Source organism: Macaca thibetana, chromosome 8 (genome assembly GCF_024542745.1).
Source record: "Macaca thibetana thibetana isolate TM-01 chromosome 8, ASM2454274v1, whole genome shotgun sequence".
Taxonomy (NCBI): Eukaryota; Metazoa; Chordata; class Mammalia; order Primates; family Cercopithecidae; genus Macaca; species Macaca thibetana.
In genome coordinates this window covers 133,469,243-133,494,895 of record NC_065585.1, presented here as the reverse complement: position 1 = coordinate 133,494,895, position 25,653 = coordinate 133,469,243, and the positions used below count along the sequence as shown (strand labels likewise).

General features: G+C 44.3%; 1 protein-coding gene across 2 annotated transcripts in view; it reads left to right on the top strand.

Annotated features, from left to right (window-relative positions):
- Nucleotides 1-23,210, top strand: part of PINX1 (PIN2 (TERF1) interacting telomerase inhibitor 1) — a 78,406-nt gene extending 55,196 nt beyond the window's left edge. For both annotated transcript variants that reach the window (XM_050801113.1, XM_050801112.1), the window contains one exon: nt 22,453-23,210. In XM_050801113.1, the coding sequence (XP_050657070.1) occupies nt 22,453-22,481 (29 nt within the window). In that variant the 3' untranslated portion in view covers nt 22,482-23,210. The remainder of the gene's footprint in view (nt 1-22,452) is intronic.
- Nucleotides 23,211-25,653: the final 2,443 nt, after the last annotated feature.

Below are 25,653 nucleotides of genomic sequence, written 5' to 3'. Positions count from 1 at the left end.
TAATTTCCCTGGTGTGGCTCTTGTTACCAAAAGGTAAATGGTTCTTGCTGTCATGTAGCTTACAGTGTAATCTGAAAGGTAATAATGTTGTAAACTTTTTCAAAATAATAATGTCAAATAGAAGACATGTCAGCCAAGCATGGTAGCTCACGCCTGTAATCCCAGCACTTTAGGAGGCTGAGGCGGGATTGCTTGAGCCCAGGAGTTGGAGACCAGCCCAGGCAACCTAACAATATCCCATTTCTACAAAAAGTTTAAAAATTAGCTGGGTGTGGTGGTGCATGCACTTATAGTCCCAGCTCCTCGGTGGGGCTGTGGTGGGAGGATTGCTTGAGCCCAGGAGTTCGAGGCTACAGTGAGCTGTGTTTGTGCCACTGCTCTCCAGCCTGGTGATAGAGCAAGACTCTGTCTCTTAAAAAAACAAACAAAAAAATGTGTGTATGTGTGTGTAAAATATGTATATATGTGTGTATATATATATAAATACATTTATATATAATATCAAATATAGACATTTCTGCTATAACACAATTTATGCATTCATGAAAAATATTATATTTTATAAAAATAATATAAAAATAACAGAGCTCATGGGAAAAATTGGGTAAGAGTCAAACTGTTAAAATGTGTGTCATTTTGCACCCAGAATACATGTTGCCTACCCCTCCACATGCACAGTAATTGTTTCCTCATGAGATAATTCACTCAGACCAGGGGGGCTACTTGGGAGTCTTAAAAATGTTTAAAGACAGTCGAATGGACAGGCTCCCCACTAGCGGTCCACACTGGGGTGCAATCTGCCAGCAGCTGAGGGCTGTCTGGGGAGAGGCGCTGGGTGCAAGTGCGGTTGCAGGTTGGGTCCTGGGAGTTGGCCTGCAGAAAGTTCATAGGAGTGCTTTCAGGACTGCCCGCTGCGGGAGCAAGAGGGAGGAAGCAAGATTACACAGGGAGGGGATTTGGCCTGCAGTGTACACTGAAGTTTTCAGCTGACTCCACAGGGAGCTCTTCCCAACTGCCCCAGATCTTTGGAGGGGGAAGAGTCTTTGTGCCCCTGCATTGACCAGTCACACGGTCCAACCCTGCGGGGTGAGCCCTGCGGGGGCATAACTCATGCTTAATTTTCCTAAAGTAGACTGGAGGGGTCCTACCTATGCTGCAGCCACACTGAGACTTGGAACTTTTTCTTTCTTTCTCAGGGTTATAGTTCTGCTCACACTGTCTTGGCTCCCCTTGCTTAGGAAATGTCACGTGTGAACCATGCAACTCCCCGCTATGCAAGAGAATCACAAGGCCTCTTCACTTTTGTATTGGCTTCAGGAAGGTATTGATGCCATTTATAGACCTAACCCTGATGTTCAATTATCAGGTTTATCAGTCCCAAGAAACTCACCTAAAATGTAACATCTCTTTAAATATATTGGCAAGGAAGTGAACAAATGATTAAGAATAATTTTGTAAGATAACAAGGCATTTTGAGTCGATGAAAATGTGAAAAATAAAGAAGGATTATAAACCAAAGACACTAGTGGATCCACATACAACCTGGATGTCCTCAGTGAGGAAAGTGACTGCCTCCTTTTTACTCACTGTGGCCTAGCTCTGCGTTCGTCATATACGCTCCCTTAATCTGGTGGTGATATATCCAGTCCAGAATCTCTTTCAGGTAACGAATCCTTCCATCTTTAATTTGATTTTCATGGTAACAAACCTAAACACTTGTCTAGCTAAACAGAAAAGAACTATTCTCAGTACATTATTTGTGTTCTATTAGAGTATGTAGTGTTTGTTCCTTACATGGAGGGGGGTGCTGTACACATGTATATGTAGGTATACATACACAAGCAACAGACCTCCACACACTGGGTACTTAAAAATCGGTCTTTCAACACGAATTAGCTCAGTGTTGCAAAAAGCATTTGTATTTAAGATCTTTCTTATTTGAGTTTGGGGTTTAAGAACTTTTGTTCTAGAGGAAAAAACAGCTTCAACCCCAGCTTATTGTTCAAACTGTCCCAGTGGGATTGCTATAATAAGAACTAATTGTAATTAGTACAGCAAATGTTTGTATAAGTGAGTGTTATCCTATTGCTTGAAGCTACCTGAAAGTGTTTTTTTATAGTAATTTAAATAAACATTTTCCTGTGCCTTAGGAGTTCTTTGTAATTCAAACTGTTTGTAATTAAGTCATTTGGATAATTTATCATCGAAGCATAGTTGGATGGAGTCTAAGAATCTTGTCTTTCGTAGACTGGTTCTAAAGTAAAGTATTAAAATAAGGTTCTGATGGGTTAACTTGCTAGGCTAATCTTTCCATAGAATAATGCAAGAAGCAGCTTAAACCAATCCTAAATAGCTCTAAGTGTAGTTTAGAATATCTGTTGATGCTTATCTGTCATGAAATTGTAATCTTATATAATTCCATTGGAACTACTTTGTAACAACCAGAAATTTCTGTTTAAAACACAATCTTGAACTAGCTTAAAACTTTATGGGAATTATCTAAAAAGAAGTTTTTTTCCTTGGTAAGATTGAAATGATACGCTCTTTATGTTTATTAGGGATCAGAGTGCTGGTAGGTTTTTCTGTTTCTCAAGGTTCTGTTAATTCTTATCTGAAGCCGCCTGAGCCTCTAGGAAGTTCACTCAGAGTTTGTATTTCTTCGAACAGCGGGCAGTCTCTGCCAAAGAGCACAAGGCTGAAATGCTTTAGTCTTTGATTTGTCATCTGTTGTTCTTTGACAAGTTTATCTTTCCTGCATCAAAAAGGCTTGTTTTAAGCAAAGTAGTAGCAGTAATGACATCCCCCCTCCAGTTACCTCTGTCCCCTAACTTTAGTCCAGGCTCCTGTAATTCTCATTCTGACTCTTAAAATCACATGGAGGTTTTAAGTTTTACCTGACTGGTTTTGAAGTATTTTGTGGGCCTGAACTCCAAATAGCTTTTTAACAAGTGCTTAAACTTATTTTATGCCTTTCAGTAAACTAGGTTTTGTGAGGTTTATTTTTCTGCAAGCAGAAAAGCTGACCTGGGAAAGCTACTTTAAGTAAATCTGAACCTTTCATGTCAGCACCATTTCTAAAAGGAACATGGCTTTTGTAGGAAATTGTTGAGTAGACTCTGGGAATCAGTGCAGTTAGTTTTCTTTTATTTCTAGGTAGCACTGAAACTTGTAAATAGAGTATCAGCTTTAAAATAATTTATCCAATTCTGATTCCCAAATTGTTAAAGTTTCAGATTGGATTTGTGTACCTGCTTACTTTGGGATCCTAAGGAAGGCCACTAAAATCTTCTAAAATGTATGATGTGCTTTATAAAGTTAAACAGTGACATTATTCATTTAGTTAAATCAGTCATTTCATTTTAGATCAGCCTCCTCACTCTCAGCCCCTGTGTCCTCCCTGCTATGGAGATCTATGTGTTATTATACAGGCAGAAGCATGACTTTCATATTATTTTATTTTTTAATAGACCTCAGGTACTCTGAATTGGATTAATCATGATGCATGACACATTATCATCATTGGTCACAGTTTATTTTAGACTCTTTATAGGGATTCTTAGAAGGCTTTAACCACTGTTAGACTCATACTGTGGTGGCACCCTCTTAAAATTAGTGAATCAAATCAGCTGTCTTTGAGTTGAGGTTACCAAGTGATCCATAAACAGAGCCTACTTTCTAGTCATCTATGTTTTAAAAGTATAGGATCAGACTTGAATTGACTCAGTGTCTTTACACAAGGCTATAGTCTTAGAATGACTCCCTTCAGGGTAATATCTCATTATTTCATAGTTCTTCTATGTAATAGTGCTTTAACCATTTTCCTTTCTGGTTCCCTGTCCCCTCCAATTCCTTTTCCTACTTAACTCAGATGTTTTTCTTGCTACCCAGTAGCATTATTTCATGACAGATGATTAAATGGGTAAGGTATAATCCCTATTCACAACCTCATCAGGAAGTCTGGGACATTCACAGTCAACCGGAGCAAAGGCCTTGAGTGCTGTGCCAGAGGACTGGGGGCATATGTGATGCAGCACTGGATTCAGCTTGCAGAGACCAAGGAAGATAACCTTTGCATGTGTCTCGAAGGAGCAGCAACTGGCAGGTTCAGAGGCTTTCCAGAGAGAAAAAAAGACCATATCTGCAAAGACACGGGTTCTTGAAAGCACAGATCCTTTTGGGGAACAACAGCCCTACTGATGGCTAGTCTGTAAGTGCTCCAGACACTTCTCCTGTCTGTGTTACTTTGAAACAAATCCATCCCAGAAATCAGTATTTCATCCACAGGTATTTTAGTATGTGAGTATTTATCTCCAAAGGTTAAGAGGTTCTTTTTTAAAATGTATATCTCTGATGCCATTATACTCTATAAAAATTTATAGTAATTGCATACTATTAATAAGTGTTCAAAGTTCAGTGTTCATAAATGTCATAAATTTGAGTTTTCTTTACATTTTCATTGAATTAAGAGTCAAATAAGGGGCACACATAACAATTGGTTGATGTATCTTTTAAATTTCTTTCAATCTGTGGAGTCTCCCTCCATATTTCTTTCCGCTCCCCTTTCATTTTTAGAATGAAATTTGGAATGTGTATTTCCCCTTATTAGTAGATTACTCTGAGGAACAGACTATATGGAAAAGATAGGATAAATATTTATGTCCTTTATTTAGCAATTTCCAAGCAAGGTGCTCTAGCATTCTCCAAAGAAAACTGGAGAGTTTTCCTTTTTTTTTTTTGCTAGTGAATTGAAATGTTTGATGTTTCAGTGCATTGCAGTTATTATCTTTATTGGCGATCAAATTTCCCATTTCTACCCAATGGGAGCCTGGTTCCTGAGTACTTTTTTTGGACAGATCTTGCTCTGTTGCCCAAGCTGAAGTGCAGTGGCACCATCTCGGCTCACTGCAACCTCCGCCTCCCGGGTTCTAGTGATTCTTCTGCCTCAGCCTCCTGAGTGGCTGGGATTACAGGTGTGAGCCACTGTGCCCGGCTAATTTTTATATTTTTAGTAGAGACAAGGTTTCATCATGTTGGCCAGGTTGGTCTCGAACTCCTGACCTCAGATGATCTGCCTCCCTCGGCCTCCCAAAGTGCTAGGAGTACAGGCATGAGCCACTGTGCCTGGCCTTTTGAGTATTTAAAAAAAAAAATTTTTTATTGAGTATATTAAACGTGTACATGTTATGAGTTACATATATATAGTGACATAGTTACCCATTTTCCCTTCATAGCAAGAGCAGCTATAATCTCATTTAGTGAAGCTCCTGACAGAGTATACTCTTATTAACCACAGTCCCCACGCCATACCTTCGATCTGAAGTTCAGAGATCTAAAGTACGGCGTGGGGACTGACACACCTACTACTCTGCACCCTTTGACATACATCTCCCCATTTCTGTCCCCCACCCTGCTCTAGTAACCACTGTTTTATCTTACTCTCTATTTCTGTATATTTGCTTTTTTTTAAAGGATTCCATCATATCAGTGAGATCATGCAATATTTTTCTTTCCTGTCTGGTTTATTTCACTTAGCATAGTGTCCTCTAGGTTCATCCATGTCATGGCAAATGGCAGGATCTCCTCCTTTTTAAAGGCTGAATAATATTTCACCGTATACATATATACACACCACAGTTTCTTTATCCATTCACCCGTGGACAGACACTTAGGACGTTTCCATGTCTTGGCTATTATGCAGACTGCTGCAGTGAACATGGGAGTGCAGCTATCTTCACAAGGTGATTTGATTTGCTTTGGGTATATTCCCAGGAGAGCAATTGCTGGGCCACACGGTAGTTCTATTTTTAATTCCTTTGGGAACCTCCACCCTGTTTTCTGTAAGGGTATGCCAATCTGCATTCCCACTAGCAATGTACAGGGTTCCTGTTTCTCCACACTCTTGCCAACACTTAGTATTTCTTATTTTTTTGATAATAACTCTCCTTATGGGTGTGGGGTGATATCTCATGGTGGTTCTGATTTACATTTCCTTGATGGTTAATGATGTTGAGCATCTTTTGGTCATGTGTATGTCATCTTTTGAGAAATGCCCGTCCAGCTCCTTTGCCCATGTTTAAATCAGGTTATGTGTTTTCTTGCTATTGAGTTGCATGAGTTCTTTTTAAGTTTTAGATATTAACTTTATATCAGATACATGGTCTGCAAGTATTTTTTCCTAATTCGTAGGTTGCCTTTTCATTTTGTTGATTGTTTCCTCTGCTGTGCAGAAGCTTTTTAGTTTGATGTAGTCCCATTTACGTATTTTTGCTTTTGTAGCCTGAGCTTTTGGTATATATCCGCAACATCATTGCCAAAAGCAATGTCAAGGACTTTTCTCCTGTGTTTTCTTCTGGGAGTTTTATGGTTTAGGTCTTATTGTTTAGGTCTTTAATCCATTTTGAGTTGATTTTTGTGTATGTTATAAGGTTCAATTTCATTCTTTTACGTGGGAAACCCAGTTTTTCCAGCACCATTTATTGAAGAGACTATCCTTTCCCCCATTGTGTCTTCTCCATGCTCTTGTCAAAAATTAGTTGACTGTGAATGTTTAGATTTATTTCAGTTCTCTATCCTGTTCCACTGGTCTATGTGTCTGTTTTTTATGCCAGTGCCATATTGTTTTAATTACTATAGCTTGTAGTATAATTTTAGATCAGAAAGTGTGGTGTCTCCAGCTTTGTTTTTCTTTCTCAGAATTACTTCGGTTATTCAAGGTCTTTTGTGGTTCCATATGGATTTTAGGATTGTTTTTTCTATTTCTATTGAGAATGCCATTGGGATTCTGGCGGATTACATTGAATCTGTATATTGCTTTGGGTAATATAGACATTTTAATAATATTCTATTAATTCATGAACGTGGAATATCTTTCCATTTATCTGTGTCCCTTTTCATTCATCAGTGTTTTATAGTTTTCAGTGTACAGGTCTTTTACCTCCTATGTTAAATTTATCCGTAAGTATTTTGATTTTTTTTTTTTTTGATGCTACCATAAATGGGATTGTTTTCTTGATTTTTCAGCTAGGTTTTCATTTGTTTGGGATTTATCCTTGGTGTGCAAGGCTGGTTTAACTATGTAAATCAGTCAGTGTAACGCATCATATTAACAGATGGAAAGACAAAACCACATGATCATCTCAGTCAACACAGAAAAAGCACTCGGCATCCTTTATTGGTAAAAACTCTCAACAGTTTAGGTAGAGAAAGAAAATTTCTCAACAAAATAAAGGCCATTTATGAAAAACCCATAGCTAGTGTCATAACTGATAGGGGGCAAAGGTGAAAGCTTTCCCTCTAAGATCTGGTACAAGACAGGTATGTCCATTCTTGCCATTTCTGTTCAACATAGGACTAGAAGTACTATCAAGAGCAGTCAGGTAAGAAAAAGAAATAAAAGGTCTCTAAATTGGAAAGGAAAAATTAAAATTATCTCTTGTTTGCAGATGACCTGATCCTATATGTAGAAAACCCCAAAGACTACCAGAAAACTGTTAGAACTAAATGAATGCAGTAAAGTTGCAGGATACACGATCAACATACAAAAATCTGTGGTATTTCTGTACACAGACAATGACCTGAGTACTGTTGACATGACCCTAAGTGGTATTTGATAGCTTCCTTCCAATCTAGTGTAAGAGTTTCCAGGCCCACTGTGTACATTTGCTGCCCCACACTTGGAGTCATCCCTTTCTCCCTGATTCCTTTTTTTGTGGTAAATGATATTTAGCAACACAATCTAGGCTTGGGGGTTGCTCATTTATTCCTAGATTGGTCTTCGTTTGAGGCCTTGTTACATGTATATAACTATAATTTCTTTATAATAAAATATATCCTGAGTTTATAGTCATATTGCTAGTTTAGATTCAGGACCACAAGGACTTAACCCCGCTCATCTTTTATCTTTACTTACCCACAGTAAGATTCTGGAATCAACAGGTTCCAGAAATAAAAGCATTAAAATATCACAGTACTCATTTGCTTATTTCCCATTATACACACAGTAGTCACAGAATAAGGCTAGTAACTTAGTCATTTTAGAAAAGAGAGAGAGAGATTCAGAGGGTTTGTTTTTGGTGTGCGGCAGTTCTTTTTGTGTTTATGTATTTCCTATTCAGTCTATACAGTTACATTATTATGTTTCAAGTCATTTGGAATTTCTTTTTGTATGGCTCTTCACCAGCTAGTTGCAGAATCAAGTTTGTTTCATTTCACTTTTAGAAATTGCTCTTTTGAATTAGATTTTGTTATGTGTCTGTTGACTTCTATGTTCCATATGCTATTCACTTGATTATTTTATACATTTATTCTTGGTTCTGTGGTTTGAACTTTGCACAGACTTTAAGTGGAACCTGATGCCCAAGATCTTTCTTCTTCACAGTGGTCATCTCACTGTCAGACTCTGCAGGGCTTGCTGCTTACTGCATAATCCTTTTAAAAATACGGCTAGATTGTAGGCAGTCTTAAAAGTAAACAAAGAAAATATATCCATACTCGGCATCATTTAGGATATGTTATTTCTCCGCTACCCTCCATTCCAAAATGGAAGCATAAATTTTCTAGACCTAGGAACAGACATTCCCATTTCAATCACGTGATAACTACGAAAGAGCTAACCTCTCCTCCCGGAGGCGCTCTGCAAGCTAGTGTCCATAGCGGGATGCTTACCAGGCCCTCTTTTCACTTCCCTGCTATGCTTTTGTCATTTTTGCAAAAACGTACATTGGTAAAAGCCCACCCTCTTGGACAGTCTGGGACAAAACAAAGATTTAACTATAAGATTTAACAAGAGAACTACTCATTTCATCCAGATAATGGAACTATCTGTTTGAATAGCCCTTTCAAAGTCAGTTCGGCAGAGCACTGATTTCATGGGATGCCGGTGGGTGTTTACCAAAAATGTTCCAGGATCAAATAAATGTGGGCCACTCTGAAGTTGAACAGCCACCACGTGTCTCAGATGGTGATGTGCGTTATGAATCAAAGGGAGGAATAGCACAGGCTCGTTTCCCAAACTTCCTTAGACCATGAATCCAGCCAGTTTTTCATAAAACAACATGCTGGCGTTGGAAAAGTGCTCCGTTAGGAAGTAAGCCTGCCTCTCACTCGAACGGAACAGGAGATGCGTGAGACAGAGAAATGTGTTAACCTATACCACAGGGATACATTCAGCAAAAATCCGATTATGAGAGAACTTTACAGGACACGTGGTTTGGTTTCATCAACAACAAATTGCAAAAACAAGAGAGGGATGTTCAACCTGGAATATCAATTTAGTATATTTATATTGCTATTCCAGGTTGAATATCCCTAAATCAAAAATCTGAAACTCTTCTGAACCCAAGCATTTCAAATAAGGGATACTCTACCTGAACTTTCATGAGTTCATTATCAATAACTGAGTCCATAACCAAATTAAAATTTTCCTGCTTAGTCTAGATTTTTTTCTAAGAGTTTTATTCACCCCCTCCCTAACCCAACCCCAAAAGACCAGGGTTTCTAAAGAGTATAATCCTTGGATTCACAGATGTTATTTGTTGCAGAACAAAGCAGCTCATCGATGCCATTCGTCTGTATTTGAAGGAGTGTCCCGTAGCCTCCCTTGTTCCTTTGCGCTGTGAGGCAGATTGTCCCATGTGAGCAAGTGTGTCCTGGCCCCAGGAGATCACTGGGTGTGCAGATAGAGGCTCGCGTGCCTGTGGAAGGCACTTGCTCTGCAGCCTGGGCCCCACAGGCATTCCATGGAGCATCTGATAGCAGATCCGTCCTGTGCTACGTGCCCAGGAGCCAGTCGCACAAGGCAGTGAGGGGCAGGGCGCGAAGCAATGAAAGTGGTGGTTCATTCTAACAAGAACGGAAGTCTTATAAAAACATCTATCCTGGTTGCTGCAGTTTCAACAGAGATGCAAAATCCATGTGTTTAAAAAAAAAAAAAAAAGCAATTTTGGGGGGACCAAACCATTTTAAGATACATGAAGAACCTCTTCTCTTTCCTTTTCTCATTCTACACCCTGCCTACCTCACTCCCTACAGTCCCCAAGCCATTCACACACCCATCCCCCTTCAGCTAGCTTCGTTCATTGCCAGCCATGGTGCTGTCTGCTCTGGAAAGTGGCAGGAAAAGCTGATAAGGTGCTGAGGACAGAATCTCTGGTCTTATCTCACCCTAGCACATGGTGCCGAGAGTGCATCCTTTTCCTGTCCTAGGACAAGAGACATAAACTGGCCATCTCCCGGCAGCAAGGACTTCAAACGGGGCTTGGGTCTGTCTCTACTTTCTAGAGGAGCCAGAAAGGAGAAAGTGGGTCATGACTTTTTTGAAAGTTGTTTTAGTACCAGTAAAAATTTATGTCGTCTTGTAGATCAGCAACATAACTTCATAATTAGATACTCGTAAAGAAGAAATGAGAAAGCAGTGGGGGTGAGGGCAGGGCCTGCCAACACACCCAAGGGTTGGAAGTCGCTGGGCTGTTTTGTTTGGTTAGAGCTTCACCAGGACATAGGTTTGGCCTGAAAGGATTAGATTTGGCTTTTCATGTGTTGACAGATGAAGCAAGTGGTTTTAAGAGCTTTTGTGATAGTAAGAAATTGACATACACATGGTCTACTGCAGGAGAAGAGGAGGGAAACACCGGCTCATTTTTCCTTCTGTACTTCTCTCTTGCCAGGAAAGCAGAAATAACATTCCTCCCCAGATTTTCCTTCTGTGACGTCATGAAAACAGGAAGAAGGGGGACCTTTCTTTGGGTTGCAGTGTGGGGGAAGGGTTGGCGGAGAAGGCAAAGCTCTGCGTCTCCAGCCGTAGTCTGAAGGGAGCAGGGTGGCAACTGTGGTGACAGGTCTGGGCAGCACCATCCCGTCCCTTGCTTCCCTTTCCTTGTGGTCCCTTCCTGACCTCACGAGGCAGAGCCGGAAGAGTGGGCAGCCTGAGGTCATCGTCAGCCGTTGTGAGCCTCAGGAGGACCCACTTTGCAACTTGAGACTTTACAATATTGGGGAGTTCAGTCTTGATTCTTTGTTACCATTTTTGGAAGAAATTGGTTGACTGTACAGTTCTGACTGCCAGTTGTTGACATTCCAAAGGTTAATGACAGTGTTAAGAATTATGTATATTACATAATGTTAAAGACCAATTTATTTTATTTTTATTTATTTATTTTTTGAGACCAGTCTCACTCTGTTACCCAGGCTGGAGTGCAGTGGTGCGACCTCTGCTCACTGCAACCTCCGCTTCTCAGGTTCAAGAGATTCTCCTGTCTCAGCCTCTCAAGTAGCTGGGATTACAGGCCGCACCACCATGCCTGGTTAATTTTTGTATTTTTAGTAGATGTGGGGTTTCACCATGGTGGCTATGCTGCACTCGAACTCCTGACCTTAGATAATCCACCCGCCTTGGCCTCCCAAAGTGCTGGGATTATAGGCGTGAGCCAGCGCGCCCAGCCCAAGACCAATTTTATTCTCAAAAGCTTTCGCCTTCTCCTTTTGCTGAGTGCTATGGACTTATCTAGGCTATAATGAATGCTAGAATTGTAATGGACCTTAAAAATATAGCTGTCGATTTTCAAACTGGATTCCATAGAGTTCTAGGGTCCCCAGGGGCCTTTACAAGGGGATTGGAGGGGAGAGTTGGGACATGAGCTTTGGGTTGCCTCCACCCCGCTGCAGCCAAAGCTCCCCGAGATGTACAGATTGGCTTTCTGTTTAAGATTGTGTTTGAAGAAAGGCATGTGAAGAAACTATGTTGAAAAAAGTTACTGAGGAGCCCTATTTCTGTCTTGCAAATGATTGCATTTGAGGGCTGGAAAGTCCCGGGACTTGTCCTAGATCACACGTTCTGTCCGTTGTGCGTCCGATCTTCTGACAGCCAGTTCAGTGCCACTTCTACTGTCTTAAATTGAGCACCTGTTTTCTGTCCTTTGCTAGCTGATGTTTGATAGCAGTGCCACTCAAAGTATGGTCCATAGACAAGATAAAGACAGAAATTAAGAGTAAGCATTTAGAAGCTTTTCTAGAAATTTGACAATAGTTTAGGACTTGGGTTTTAGATATCTTTTTAAAACTTCATTTTTCTGGTAACTTTTTTAACTGTATAAAAATCTTGCCCTGTAATCCCGTAATGGATTGGAAATTTTTAAAGGCAAAAAGAAACAAAAAAAAACCAAACACAAAACAGACAGAGCTAATCCTTTACCCCTGATAGTTTGAGAAGCAGATACTGGAGGGCACTGAATTTCTGGTGGTTGGGTGGCTTCAGGACTGCAGGCAATGCTTTGTTCCAAATGAGGCAGGTCTTGCTGCAAGAACCTTTTTGGATTCTGAGCATGCAGGGAGACAGTGTTTCTTGTGCTTTTTCACTTAAGCTTTCAGTATATTTCGTGTTTATAAAATAAAAAATTATAGCTTCTGTAAACCTAAGAGAAGATGTTATTATAGGATTATATATTTAATAGCAGTAACAATTTTTATTTTTTATCAGCTCCTTGGAATTACCGTCTCAGTGTAACTGGTTAGGGTTTTTCTTGAGTAGAATTGGTTTTGTGGTTGGTTTGTTGTTGTTTAGTTTTTGTCTATGCTAAAAATAAGTTGTGCCAGTATATCGTCTTTTTTTATTGTGATAAGAACACTATCTGGTGTATTATTTTATATCATTTACTTTTTTAACATGACTAAGTTCAGAATTTTATTTATTCTTACTAATTTCGATACCTTTTAAACATAGAATGACTTTGCCTTGCCAAATTTACTCCTAAAAATATTTCTTAAATATTTTTATTCGCTACATTGATTTTGGTGAAAGAAAGAGTATGTGAAAATATTAGCCTGATGTAGTTTACAAAAATTGAAAGAGGAAACTTTTTGTATTAGTCAACTATATTCACCTAATTTACCTTTCTTTTATAAACAATCATGACTACTTAATTATTCCATATAACTATGCATACCCTATTCCTAGTTTCAAAATAAAGATTTTATTCTCTAAAAAAGACCTTATTCGACTGGGCGCTGTGGCTCACCCCTGTAATCCCAGCACTTTCGGTGACTGAGGCGGGCGGATCACCTGGGGTTGGGAGTTCGAGACCGCCTGACCAACACGGAGAAACCCTGTCTCTACTAAAAATTCAAAATTAGCCGGGCATGGTGGCACATGTCTGTAATCCCAGCTACTTGGGAGGCTGAGGCAGGAGAATCACTTGAACCCAGGAGGCGGAGGTTGCGGTGAGCCGAGATTGTACCATTGCACTCCAGCCTGGGCAACAAGAGTGAAACTTCGTCTAAAAAAAACAAAGACCTTATTCTTTTTAGAAATTAGAAGACTTTAGATTTTCCAAAATCTTTAAGAACTGCTGTGATTTGCTTTCTATAGTAAGGAGCCTGCATTCGAGTTGTCATGGTTCTTTAGCAATTTTCACCTCTTCATGTGGGATAAAGATGGAAGAGACAGAACCCTCTGGAAGCTTCTGCTCTGTTCTGTGAGGGGCCAATGCTGGGTCTCAGCTGTTTATCAAAGCTGTTTGTCCTGCCTCTGGAGAGCAGGGGAGAGAACCAGTTGACCTGGAATTTTAAAATGCAGTCAATTTGGATTATTTTTAGACATCATTCACAGAAGTTGGGGCCTGTGTCACATTGATCATCTCCAGCTCTGGAGGAGCCTCGTTTATCTTCATGGCCAGTGTGTCGGGAATGGTTGTCACTGCAACTTTCCGAGCCTGAGGACCTTTCAGGGAGGCAGGAAGCCTGTTACTGTTTCTTTCCCTCTTTTCCCACAGAAGCTGGATGACTCTTTGTCAGTGATCCTGATGTTGGTTACTTGAGAAGCTGTTGCCATAGAGAACCATCCTTGTCAAACATGTTTGTGTCGGCTTTTCCTAATAAGTGGCAATCGGAATAGCTGTTTAGGCATATGGGAAAAGAGAAAAAGAAAAAGACATAAAATTAACAGCTCTGTTAGCATTGGCCTTCATATGAGGAATTTGGCATTCTGTGTATTTCTCTACTAAAGTCCAGGGAAGAGCAAGCTATTCTGTCCCTTCTAGTTCGTATTATCTTCTCCGATGTCCGGTGTGTCTGAGTTTGTAAATTCCAAGCACAGTTCTGATGCCTGATTATTAGAAAGGTATCTCTGCATACTTATTGCATTGCTGAGAGTTCTCTTTGACGTCAGATCACTTTTTAAACAAATTTTTTCTTTGCTGTCTTTTGCTACTCAAAAGCAGGCAGCAGTTAGCAGCCTCTCTGCTGCTTGCTGACACAGTTCAGAAAGGTAGGCATTCTGTCACTGGCAGGAGACAGAGCTTGAGGACTTTGTCAAAGCCCAGTGTCCTCCAGTTCCATGCGTGTGTATAGGTACATGCGTGTATATAAAGGTATATTGTGTGTGTGCACTTGAAAAGCACCTGCCACTTCCAAAAGTCAGCAGTACTATATTCACAATCGCAGAGCCGATTTTATAATACATTTATTCAGTAAATATTTACTTAGCACCTATTGCATATACTTGTATAACGAGAAAGAAAACAAATTTTCACAAGATTTTTACTGAGGAAATTCAAAACTTTAAGGACACTGGTATTTGAAATTCATGTAATTTTTACATGTCATAAGTTTTTTGTTTCCTCCTAACCATTTAGAAATGGTTTTTAAAAAATCATTAAAAACTAGGCCCACGGCCATAGTTCACCAGTCTCTGTCTAGAGAGAACCCTCTGGAACCCCTGCATAGTGGGCTTCTAATACATGCCACAGGTTCTTACACCTGTTTCACGTGTGCACACACACACAATTTCTGTGTTTTCCAATTGAGTTGCTCCATAATTCTCATTCTGTTATTTTATCTTTGCTTTTTAACACCACTTCAAATCACAGCTCCAGTCGATGGGGTTTTATATTTGTTTTTGACTCTTGTGATACTTGCTAATGCTAAAACTGATTGCATCTCCCAGGCAAATTCCCTGAGGCTGCTTATTGCCGAGACTGTGTATGTTTAGCCTAATTCCAGATGTGAGCGATGAGTGTCTTGAAAAATGTACGAGATTTCACACTTGAAAAGCTTTTTGTGAGTGTAAAAATAGCTGTTCGTCAGTAAAACACTGGATGTTTTCAGTTATGTAGAAACCACAAAGGAAAAGCATGAAACCACAGAGGTTTCATAGAGAGAAGAGCAGGGCCGCCCGCCATGGTGGTTCAGGGCAGGCTTTCCGACGAATGGCTGTGAATCACTGCCTAGCTCAGCCTTCAGTGGCAAACCCATTTCAATGATTCCCTAGAATCAGCTTGCCCAGGTTGTGTTTTCAGCTAAGATATAATGTAGGCTGTGCCTTCACAGCTTGCTACCAGAGGCTGCTGGTGGAACTTATCCCACTGCTGTTCTCCAAATGAGCTGCTTACCTTTGTATCTGATATGCCTGAGAACTCTCTTCTCTTTACCAAGAACAGTTGTCTTCTTTAGCGAGAACAGTTCAGTCCCTACTGGCATTGCTTGTGTTCAACTAATCCCACAGAAAAAACGTGGCAGTTCCCGTACCACACAGTACTTTGCTTTTTTCCAATGGACTTATCCCCCCGAAGGCAACTATGGTAACATGTGGAATGATGGAGCAGGAGAAATGGATGGATCACTGGACTGAGTTTCTGTTTATTGCTAAGGGCCAGGAAGGAACTGGCTGACAGCAGAGGACACTCAGATATACCTTGCAGTAGTTAGAGAAGCAGTTTGCATCCTGAGGCAAGGGAAGGTGCTGTCTGATGAGAAGGGGGTGGTTTCATGTGGATGGGAAGAATCTGCACTCAAAATGCTGATTCTCTTCTTACCCTCCCGTGCCCCTTCTGTACATTAGACCTGCCTGATATGCAGACAAGTTCGTGCTGACAAACACAAAACATTTGGGGCCAGTGGGTGGTGGTGGGAGCTCTTCACAGCCTTGGTCCAGCTGGGTTTGGTGTCTTTGTGCCTTTGTTGAGCACTTACTGTACCTCGTTCCTCATTAGGGAGGTTGTGGATTGTATGAATACAAATGAAATAGAAATGACCCCTGTCCTCAAGAAACTTGTTTCCTTGGGAAGATGCTTGCAAAGCAAATTAAACAAATACAGAAAATAGAAGCAACAAATTGCTATTATGGGCAATAAACAAGAAAGGATGTTCACATGGGATCAGACTTGTGGAAGGAAGCAGTTTTACACTTGATCTTCAAGAAAGTGATGCATGAGACTGTGTACAGGGGATGTGGAAGAACATTGTAGGCTAGCATAGGGAGTGACTGGGTCAGTTCATCCTGCCCCTTCTGTTGGCGGAGTGTAAAGGACACACACAGCTGACAGGGGGTCTCCACAATCCCTTTGTCTCGAGGAGTCACACAGAGTCACTTCATATCTGAAGGGATACATAATTTGTGTTTGTCAGAACTGCCCTACTGAAAAGTTTGGAAAAGGTACAGAATGTTCTGTCAAACCACTCACTTGCCAAGCTTTCTTAACTTTTCACAAACTAACCCAGCACAGGCTGATGACAGACAGGCTGTGGTGGCAGTGAGCGTTTGTTCATCACAGGCAATAGCCATCAGGACTCACAACCCCAGTTGCTAAATCCATTACCCTTGAGCTCGGGGTGTCTACTTTGTTAACAAAGTTCAGTGAAGAGTTACTGTTGCAGCATGACCTCCATGTCTTAACATGGAAATCAGAAAGCTTCTATCATCCTCTCACTTAAGATCAGTGGTGATGTGTGAGCAAGGCTGGCAAGCTGAAAGACTTGCCTTTGAAGTCCATTCCCTGGACTGGCGTGTTGGTCATAAGTAGGGGGATTCTATAGTGAGGTGCATCTGCTCCAGGCACTTCACTAAGACCTGTGTGCAGACTGCTTCATTTCCTTGCCCCAAAAGGTTCTTTTGAGAATAATGGAGAATCCTCTCTATTTGGGCATTTTATTAATAATCCACCTCAGTATACACATTTGAATGACACAAGAGCAAAGTCCTCCGTGAGCCCAGAGGAGCTTGCGCAGATACTCATGGAGCTGCACAGTCTCCAGATAGAGGATCCTAAAAGAAGCAGACAGACTCTAATTCTGCAGACCTCTGAGAAGAGTTGATATGTGTAGCTTCAGGCATCTTTCAGGGACCAGAGAGGACTGCGGCGTTTTGTAATTGATACCTGCAGGGACTCTCTGAAGGGTCAGCCTGCCTTTGTACCCACTCTTTATTTTTTCCTCAGTGGTAATTCGGACTTGCCAGAGATGGTGTTAAGATTCTCCAGCTCTCATCATGACACATGGTGGATGCCCATGAACCACCTGAATCGACCTGTTGCTGATGCGAAAACTGAGTCAGAGAACCAGAGCAGCCACCTTTCCATATTGGCAGTGTCCAGGTGGAAGCTGTCCAGCATCTGCTCGAGAGGGCTTCTTGCCTGGGTGGAGGTTTGGACTTGGGCTTTACTCTCTGCTTTGAAACAGTCACACTTTTTCAAGTGACTGTACATGCTAGTTTGATAAATTATAAAACCCTTAAGCCTGGCTTCAGGCTGTTTTTTATTTATATGAATTGCAAACCAAGATGATTTTTTTTTCTCTTTTGAAATTACTATTTCTGTGGATATTTTTTCTGCATCAGTCAACTTAGGTGAGTGTGGACCTCAGTCTCTGGATTATGTGGTCACTTGATACATACTTTAGTTTTGGTGGTGGCTTCTGAAGAGAGAGGAAGGGTGACAAGGCAGTCCATGAGATGGGAGCTAGGAGTCAGGGTCCTGTGGTATAGGGAGCAAGTGCTTTGCTTCCGGCAGCCTTAGGGCTGTTTCTCTCCTGCCGTGTTCCAGCTGTGAGACCTTCTGCGGATTAAGTGCTAGGAGTCTCACTGCCTGTGTCATGAGAGGGCGCCTCTCAGGTTGCCGCAAGAGTCGGCTGAGATGCCACTTGATGTCAAGTGCCTGGCACAGTGGTGATAGCTGCCTTCCTCAGGACCCCTGGGCCTGATCACTTTGGGTGAAGCTTCCTCACGTGAGTGAGCAGGGTGCTCCCATGGGCCTGGCTTTCAACTCTCAGGGCTCTGTGAACTGGGGAGCAGGTGCTCCGGAGTCATCTCAGTTCAAACCCACAAGTGCTTATTGATTGGGTAGAAATTAAGGCCCACTTACCATCTGGGAAAGTCACAAATGTTTTTGACACATGCGATGCACTCATTAGCGCTGAAGGAAGGGAGAGGACCGTGAGGCTTGCTGCGAACGGACAAGGCTAGTCCTGCTTGTTTTATTAGGTTGGTGCAACAGTACTCACGGTTTTTGCCATTAGTGACAAAAACCTCCTTTAGTTGAACAGCAGGCATTGGAATTCAAAAAAGAGAGAGAGACGTTTCCTGAATCCCTGAGCTTAAATCACATTTGGCAAGATGATTAACCATATTTCTTGGTAGTATTTTATATAGAACCAGAAGTTTTCAAGTTACTCTTAAATTTGTTTCATTAGTTTTTGGAACACAGTTAGCAAACAGACATTCTCAACGTTTATGAAGCGGTGAACGTCACACTTAAATATTACAGATTTTGTTTTTTGAGGTTGTATTGTGTGTTTAATGGAAATGTGGGAAAATGCAAGTTATTGTCACTTCAAAATACTTTAAAGTAACTTGTTTTTCTCAATACTAGTTTACTTTGATAGAGACCAGATACAAAAGCATTAGTTTTCTTGAAAATATGTATATATTTTTATGTGATGCCATGGTCAGGAATGCAGAAGCAGGATTCGAATCTCTGCAGTGAAACTGAGTTTCTGACTTTGGTGTATAAAAAGATGAGTCCTGGCCATTGCTCCTGCAGGAGTCAGATTTTCAGTGTATTTTTCCTTTGAGTCCATGGTGTTGTACAATAGGCATGTTTCTGTGGTGTGGGAGGGTGGCTACCCCCGCATTAAGCAGCTCTCTCTAGCCAGTCATATGTGGCCAGCACTTTGCTGGGAAGAAGTAGGACTCGGGTGCTGGCCCCTCTCTAGCCTGTCTCCAAGCCCTGCCAAGCCTGTGCAGTGGCCCGTGCCTATTAAACTTACATCCCAGGAATTGATTATGAGCCTACTTACTTTTGGGGATTAGGAAGACCCACTGAATTCAACAAGTGACTCAAAAATGGTCTTGTATTTCCTGATGATAAAAAATGTGATTAATACCAGCACTTAGCTCCTGTGGTTAAAATCAGGAATTCACAAGGTAATAAATAGATAAGCAAGGTAAGGAGTCATAGGATTCGACTCAGATGTGAATTCCAACCTCACAAATACATTCCAAAAGAGGGCCCGCAGACTGCAGGCGCCTGTAGTGCTGCAAAACTGTCAGTGAGATTTCTGTTGCATAAACGAGCCCGCCGTCGTCACCGAGCCTGTCCCCATGTGGCTCTGAGGGTGGCTGGTCACCGAGCCTGTCCCCGTGTGGCTGTGAGGGTGGCTGGTCACCGAGCCAGTCCCCGTGTGGCTGTGAGGGTGGCTGGTCACCGAGCCTGTCCCCGTGTGGCTGTGAGGGTGGCTGGTCACCGAGCCTGTCCCCGTGTGGCTGTGAGGGTGCCTGGTCACCGAGCCTGTCCCCGTGTGACTCTGAGGGTGTCTGGTCACCGAGCCTGTCCCCGTGTGGCTCTGAGGGTGGCTGGTCACCGAGCCTGTCCCCGTGTGGCTCTGAGGGTGGCTGGTCACCGAGCCTGTCCCCGTGTGGCTGTGAGGGTGCCTGGTCACCGAGCCTGTCCCCGTGTGGCTGTGAGGGTGCCTGGTCACCGAGCCTGTCCCCGTGTGACTCTGAGGGTGTCTGGTCACCGAGCCTGTCCCCGTGTGGCTGTGAGGGTGGCTGGTCACCGAGCCTGTCCCCTGTGGCTCTGTGGCTGGTCTGTCCCCGTGTGGCTGTGAGGGTGGCTGGTCACCGAGCCTGTCCCCGTGTGGCTGTGAGGGTGGCTGGTCACCGAGCCTGTCCCCGTGTGGCTGTGAGGGTGGCTGGTCACCGAGCCTGTCCCCGTGTGCTGAGGGTGGCTGGTCACCGAGCCTGTCCCCGTGTGGCCTGAGGGTGGTGGTGAGCTGTCCCCGTGTGACTCTGAGGGTGGCTGGTCACCGAGCCTGTCCCCGTGTGGCTATGAGGGTGGCCTGGTCACCGAACCTGTCCCCCTGTGAGGGTGGTGGTCACGGAGCCTGTCCCCGTGTGACTCTGAGGGTGCCTGGTCACCGAGCCTGTCCCCGTGTGGCTGTGAGGGTGGCTGGTCACCGAGCCTGTCAGGGTGGCTGGTCACTGAGCCTGTCTCTGTCCCCCGAGGGCCTGGTCACCGAGCCTGTCCCCGTGTGGCTGTGAGGGTGGCTGGTCACCGAGCCTGTCCCCGTGTGACTGTGACTCTGAGGGTGCCTGGTCACTGAACCTGTCCCCCGTGTGCCTGCGTGTGTGAGGGTGGCTGGTCACCGAGCCTGTCCCCGTGTGGCTGTGTGGCTGGTCACCGAGCCTGTCCCCGGTGGCTGTGAGGGTGGCTGGTCACCGAGCCTGTCCCCGTGTGACCTGAGGGTGCCTGGTCCCCTGTCCCCGTGTGGCTGTGAGGGTGGCTGGTCACCGAGCCTGTCCCCGTGTGGCCCGGGTGGCTGGTCACCGAGCCTGTCCCCGTGTGGCTGTGAGGGTGGCTGGTCACCGAGCCTGTCCCCGTGTGGCTGTGAGGTGCCCGTCTGTGGGTGGCAGGATCTCTCTCGTTCATGAGCCTGGGATTGGCTCGCGCCAGGAGAGCCTTGAGAAGATCCTTCATTCAGCTGTGCAGCATTTCAGCTCTTTTTCAACATTTGAAGAACGAAAAGACAAATCTCCTGGGGGCAGATATTTTTTATTTTTCTCAAAATCACCCCATGGAATTCCAGCACAAATTGAATAGTGATGGATAAAATTAAAACTTCTTCCCAAAACTCAGTTGATTTATTCCTCATGTTCTGCCTGTTTTGAAATTCGAAAATTGACCACATGATTTTTTTATGTACCCTTTTGTGAAAGCTCTCTGAGGCACTTGCCACTCAAGCCCTAGTTGTCCGTTGATATATAATAATATCGATTCTGCTGGAACTGCAAATGGGACATTATCTTGGATTCCACCGAGCTGGTTTTTGAGGACCACTCTGCCAAGACAATACAGGGTCTGTTTATAGGTGGTTTGTAATTCAGTTACCTGCACAAGCAGAACCTTGCCAGCCGAGTTTAGAGTCATAGTAGAATCCTGATTTGGAGACTGCTTTATTCAGGAGCCCTTTCCCACCCTCCCACCATGAAAGCATGGAATACCCAGCCTCTTCTTGTGAGATAAATGAGTATGAAGGAAGAAGCCAGGCGACTATGAAAACCTAAGTGTAGCGTGATAGCTTAATGACTTATTTCCAGAGTCTCTGTGGGCAGAGTTGCTGCAGACGTTGATTTGACTCCGAGCATATTCCTTGTAGTCCAACCCGAAGGCACTTCCTGCCTCACAGGCACGTCTCCTCACCTTACTGCCAGCCTCAACCCAAATGGCGATTCCAGCATTTCATTCTTTATCCCAGCCTCTCCCCTTAGGAATTTTCTCCCACTTCTCAAGCTTTACAGCAAAATGTACTTTTAGATACATACTTTTTTCACATTTTTTCTCATAGCGGATATTATCTGACAATGCAATGTACTCATTTAAAATTAAAATCCTCATCTCAGCTGTTATGTGTAACTCCTCAAATGTAAGAACAGCCCGAACACAGTCCTGAGTATCTAGTGTTTGTTAGGGAAGGAGGGGGCATTTCCCTCCTCCCCACCCCCAGCTGAGGGAAAGAAGCCCCCAGGCTGGCCCGCTGTTTCGGGGAGGAGGCTGAGACGCGCGGAGTCTCCGCTCTGCACTCCACTCAGGAGCAGCTGCCAGAGCGGCCACACTCCGCCTTTGGGTGAGAAAGGGTACCCCCGGCAGGCCAGGTTTCAGGGTGGAGTGCGGCTCTTGTCCTCATGGAAGGTTAACCTATCTAGGTGGTGTCTTAAGTTTCTAGATCAACACAGAGGCCGGTGTAATTCATAATGAAGGTGAAATCGTTGTCTAACAAAATCACGAAGCTCTGGAACGCCAGTGTCCCTGTTTCTGATGGGAGATTCTGGGAGCTTAGTCACCACAACACTTGTTTCTAGGGAGATGTTTACTCAGAATTCCATCGAGGCGGCTTGCCAGCTCCCTTCTGACATTAACTTCTGCCTGTCATCTACCACCCCACCTAGTACTCAGCCAGAGTGTGTGGCCGCCTTGCTCCAGGCCTGCAGTTCAGGCCGACCAGAAGGGAGAGAGGCCGAAAGAAGCCTGGCACTCAGCCTTGTCTCCTAGGTGCCAGGTGCCAGGTGTGAGTGCCAGGTGTGAGTGCCAGGTGTGAGTGCCAGGTGTGAGTGCCGGGTATGAGTGCCTCCTGGGTGCAGTGAGGGATGAAAGTTGATGCTTACCTGCCTTTTAACTCTTCTGTGCACCATAGGGCGATGCCAGTCCCTCCACTCCAGATGAGAACGAAACCACGACAACCAGTGCCTTCACCATCCAGGAGTACTTTGCCAAGCGGATGGCAGCACTGAAGAACAAGCCCCAGGTCCCTGTTCCAGGGTCTGACACTTCCAAGACGCAGGTGGAACACAAAAGGGGGAAGAAAAGAAACAAAGAGGCCACAGGTGAAGATGTGGAGAGCTACCCCCAGCCTAAGGCCAAGAGGCACATGGAGGGAAAGCCCGAGAGGGCCAAGGCCCAGGAGCGAGTGGCCAAGAAGAGCGGGCCAGCGGAAGAGCAGCTCAGAGGCCCCTGCTGGGACCAGAGTTCCGAGGCCTCTGCTCCGGATGCAGGGGACCATGTGCAGCCACCTGAGGGCGGGGACTTCACCCTGAAGCCCAAAAAGAGGAGAGGAAAGAAAAAGCCGCAAAAGCCAGTAGAGATAGCAGAGGACGCTACGCCAGAAGAAACGCCGGTGAAAAAGAAGAAGAAGAAGAAAGATTCCAAATGAATCCTCCCCAGCCGGAGCCTTCCGACCGCTCAGCTGTTAGGGCACTGCCGGGGCAGACACCTCTGGCCTGAAGTCAGAGCAGAGTTCACCCCAGAGCGTCTGGGCGCATCTTGTGACATGCCTGTGGGCTGCTGGGTCCCGCCCTCTCACCACATCTCCCCCAAGTTACGTTCCCAGGAGGGCCTTTTTGACATTCTAAATAGTGGCTCTCAGACACAAATAAATTTTCTTGTAAACTTTGAGCCCTTCAGCAAGAGTGTTTAATTATAATCATTACAAATACATGCATTCATGTAAGTGTGCACACGTGTGTGCATGCGCGTGTCTCTGTGTGTGTGTATGCGCGTGTCTCTGTGTGTGTGTATGCGCGTGTCTCTGTGTGTGTGTATGCGCGTGTCTCTGTGTGTGTGTATGCGCGTGTCTCTGTGTGTGTGCATGCGCGTGTCTCTGTGTGTGTGCATGCGCGTGTCTCTGTGTGTGTGTATGCGCGTGTCTCTGTGTGTGTGCATGCGCGTGTCTCTGTGTGTGTGTATGCGCGTGTCTCTGTGTGTGTGCATGCGCGTGTCTCTGTGTGTGTGCATGCGCGTGTCTCTGTGTGTGTGCATGCGCGTGTCTCTGTGTGTGTGTGTGTCACTATCTCTGTTTGCTCTTGGTTCCCTTCAGTAACAATGAATGGTGCTTTCTTCTGAAAGACTCGGCCTAATTAAAGGATTAAGAGGCAATAGCTTGGATTCAGATTGTTCTTTTTGTTCTATAGCCAACCAACATTTTTGCCAAGTGGAAATTATATGATTACATTCCCAAATCAGAGAGGTTTTTTGTTGTGTTTTGGTTTGATGGGGAAACGTTTTACCGCCCTCCCCTCCACTAAGCAGTGGCAGCCGACTGCTCTGAGGTCCTCCCCCCGCCTCTGCCAAGCTTCAGCAGTGGACAGACTCAGGGCCAGTGTCCTCTCTCAGCTCTCACAGGAGGACTCTTGCTGTTCCTGTGCCGAGTGTGGGTACTCTGATGTATTTCCCTTTGGGGGTCCTTCAGGACAAACATCTATACTGATTTATCTGTCTCATGGCTGTAAATAGTGACTTATTTGTCATGATCAGGAGGCCCTCAGAAGGCTTAAGAAACTGAGAGGCTAAGGCCGTGAAACTAAGGTCGGTCTTTGGATTGGGACTGCCTTATGAAAGTCCTTAGAGCAAAAGACGCCTTTCAACCCTGCTCCCAGCAGTGGTGTCGCAGCACCGTGCTTGTGCTGCCCTCGCCTGCCGCGCCCTGGCCCATCTCCCTGTGTGCCAGCCGAACTCTCCCTGTGGGTTCACTTGGACGCCTGCAGACACTTCACACCATCCCTGGGACACAGGAGGAGAAAACGCTCAGCTGAGGTTCTGGAGTGCAGCCCTGCCACCTTCCCGGCCCCGTGTCCACCATTCTGCCCTCTGCACTGCCTTCATCTCCTCCTGCTTTTCCTCTTCATCCACGTACGCGTTTATTCCCTTTCTCACACTCCCCCACCAGTTCCCAGTTTCCCTGCACCCCCTTTTTCCACGTCCCCATATCCCCAGCCTGCCATGGAGGCCTTGAGGCTGCCTGGCCCTGCTTCAGGCAAACCTGGCCAGGGCCCAGGCAGTGTGTTGTCCTCCATTTGATCTAGAGATTGTGACTGGTGATGGGAACTCAAACTTGCCCCCAATTCTGTGACCTTTTCCCCTTGATTTTTAACTCTCAAGGTCACACATTAGAAAAGAAGCATGGTCCTGAGATTCTTGAAATGTAGAGAAAATACGTGAAGGACATTTGGCTGTAGTTTTCTAAGGATACTGCGCAGTGCTATTTGTTTGAAAAGACACACACTCACACACACACACACAGAGGAAAAAAAAGACTCTTATGAAGATAGAGCCTGATGACTCGTCTCTGAGTTTTTCATGTCCCCCCGAGTTTAGAATCACAGGCTAATAAAGCCTCAGAGGTTTCTGAAGTCACTTTCTCCACAGAGGGCACATGCCCAAGTTCTGTCTGCCTGTCCCATCTTGCCTGTGAAACCAGAGATCCAGAAATAAGTGGAATGCCTGGAACCTAAGGGAAGCTAACTTTCAAAAAAATAAGTAGATGCTGATTGGGGGTTTTTTTTTTTGTTTTTTTTGTTTTTTGTTTTTTGTTTTTTTGCCTTTTGTTTTAACTTCCTTTACCAGTAAAAATTAGAGCCGGGAGAATATACCAAATTGTGTGCAGGCGTATTTAGGAGGCAGGTGGAATGCATTTAGGTCAGGCGTGGGTGAAGGGGCTGGATGGGAAGACCAGAGGAGGGAGGTACAGAAGGGAGCTGGTAGTTCCTGGAGTTAGGAATTCCAAGGCAGCCCGACTGTAAGATTGTTCACGTGCAACTGTTGGGTTTTTTCCCCCCCAGAGATAGGATCTCTTTCTGTCGCCCAGGCTGGAGTGCAGAGGCCTGATCAAAGCTCACTGCAGCTTCGAACTCCTGGGCTCAAGCAGTCCTCCTGCCTCAGCCTCCCCGGTAGCTGGGACTGCAGGCATATGCCACCACACCTGGATAATGATTTTATTTTTTCTAGAGATACAGTCTTGCTATGTTGCCCAGGCTGGTCTTGAACTCCTGGCCTCAAGTGATCCTCCCGCCTTGGCTTCCTAAAGTGCTGGGATTACAGGTGTGAGCCACTACACCTGGCC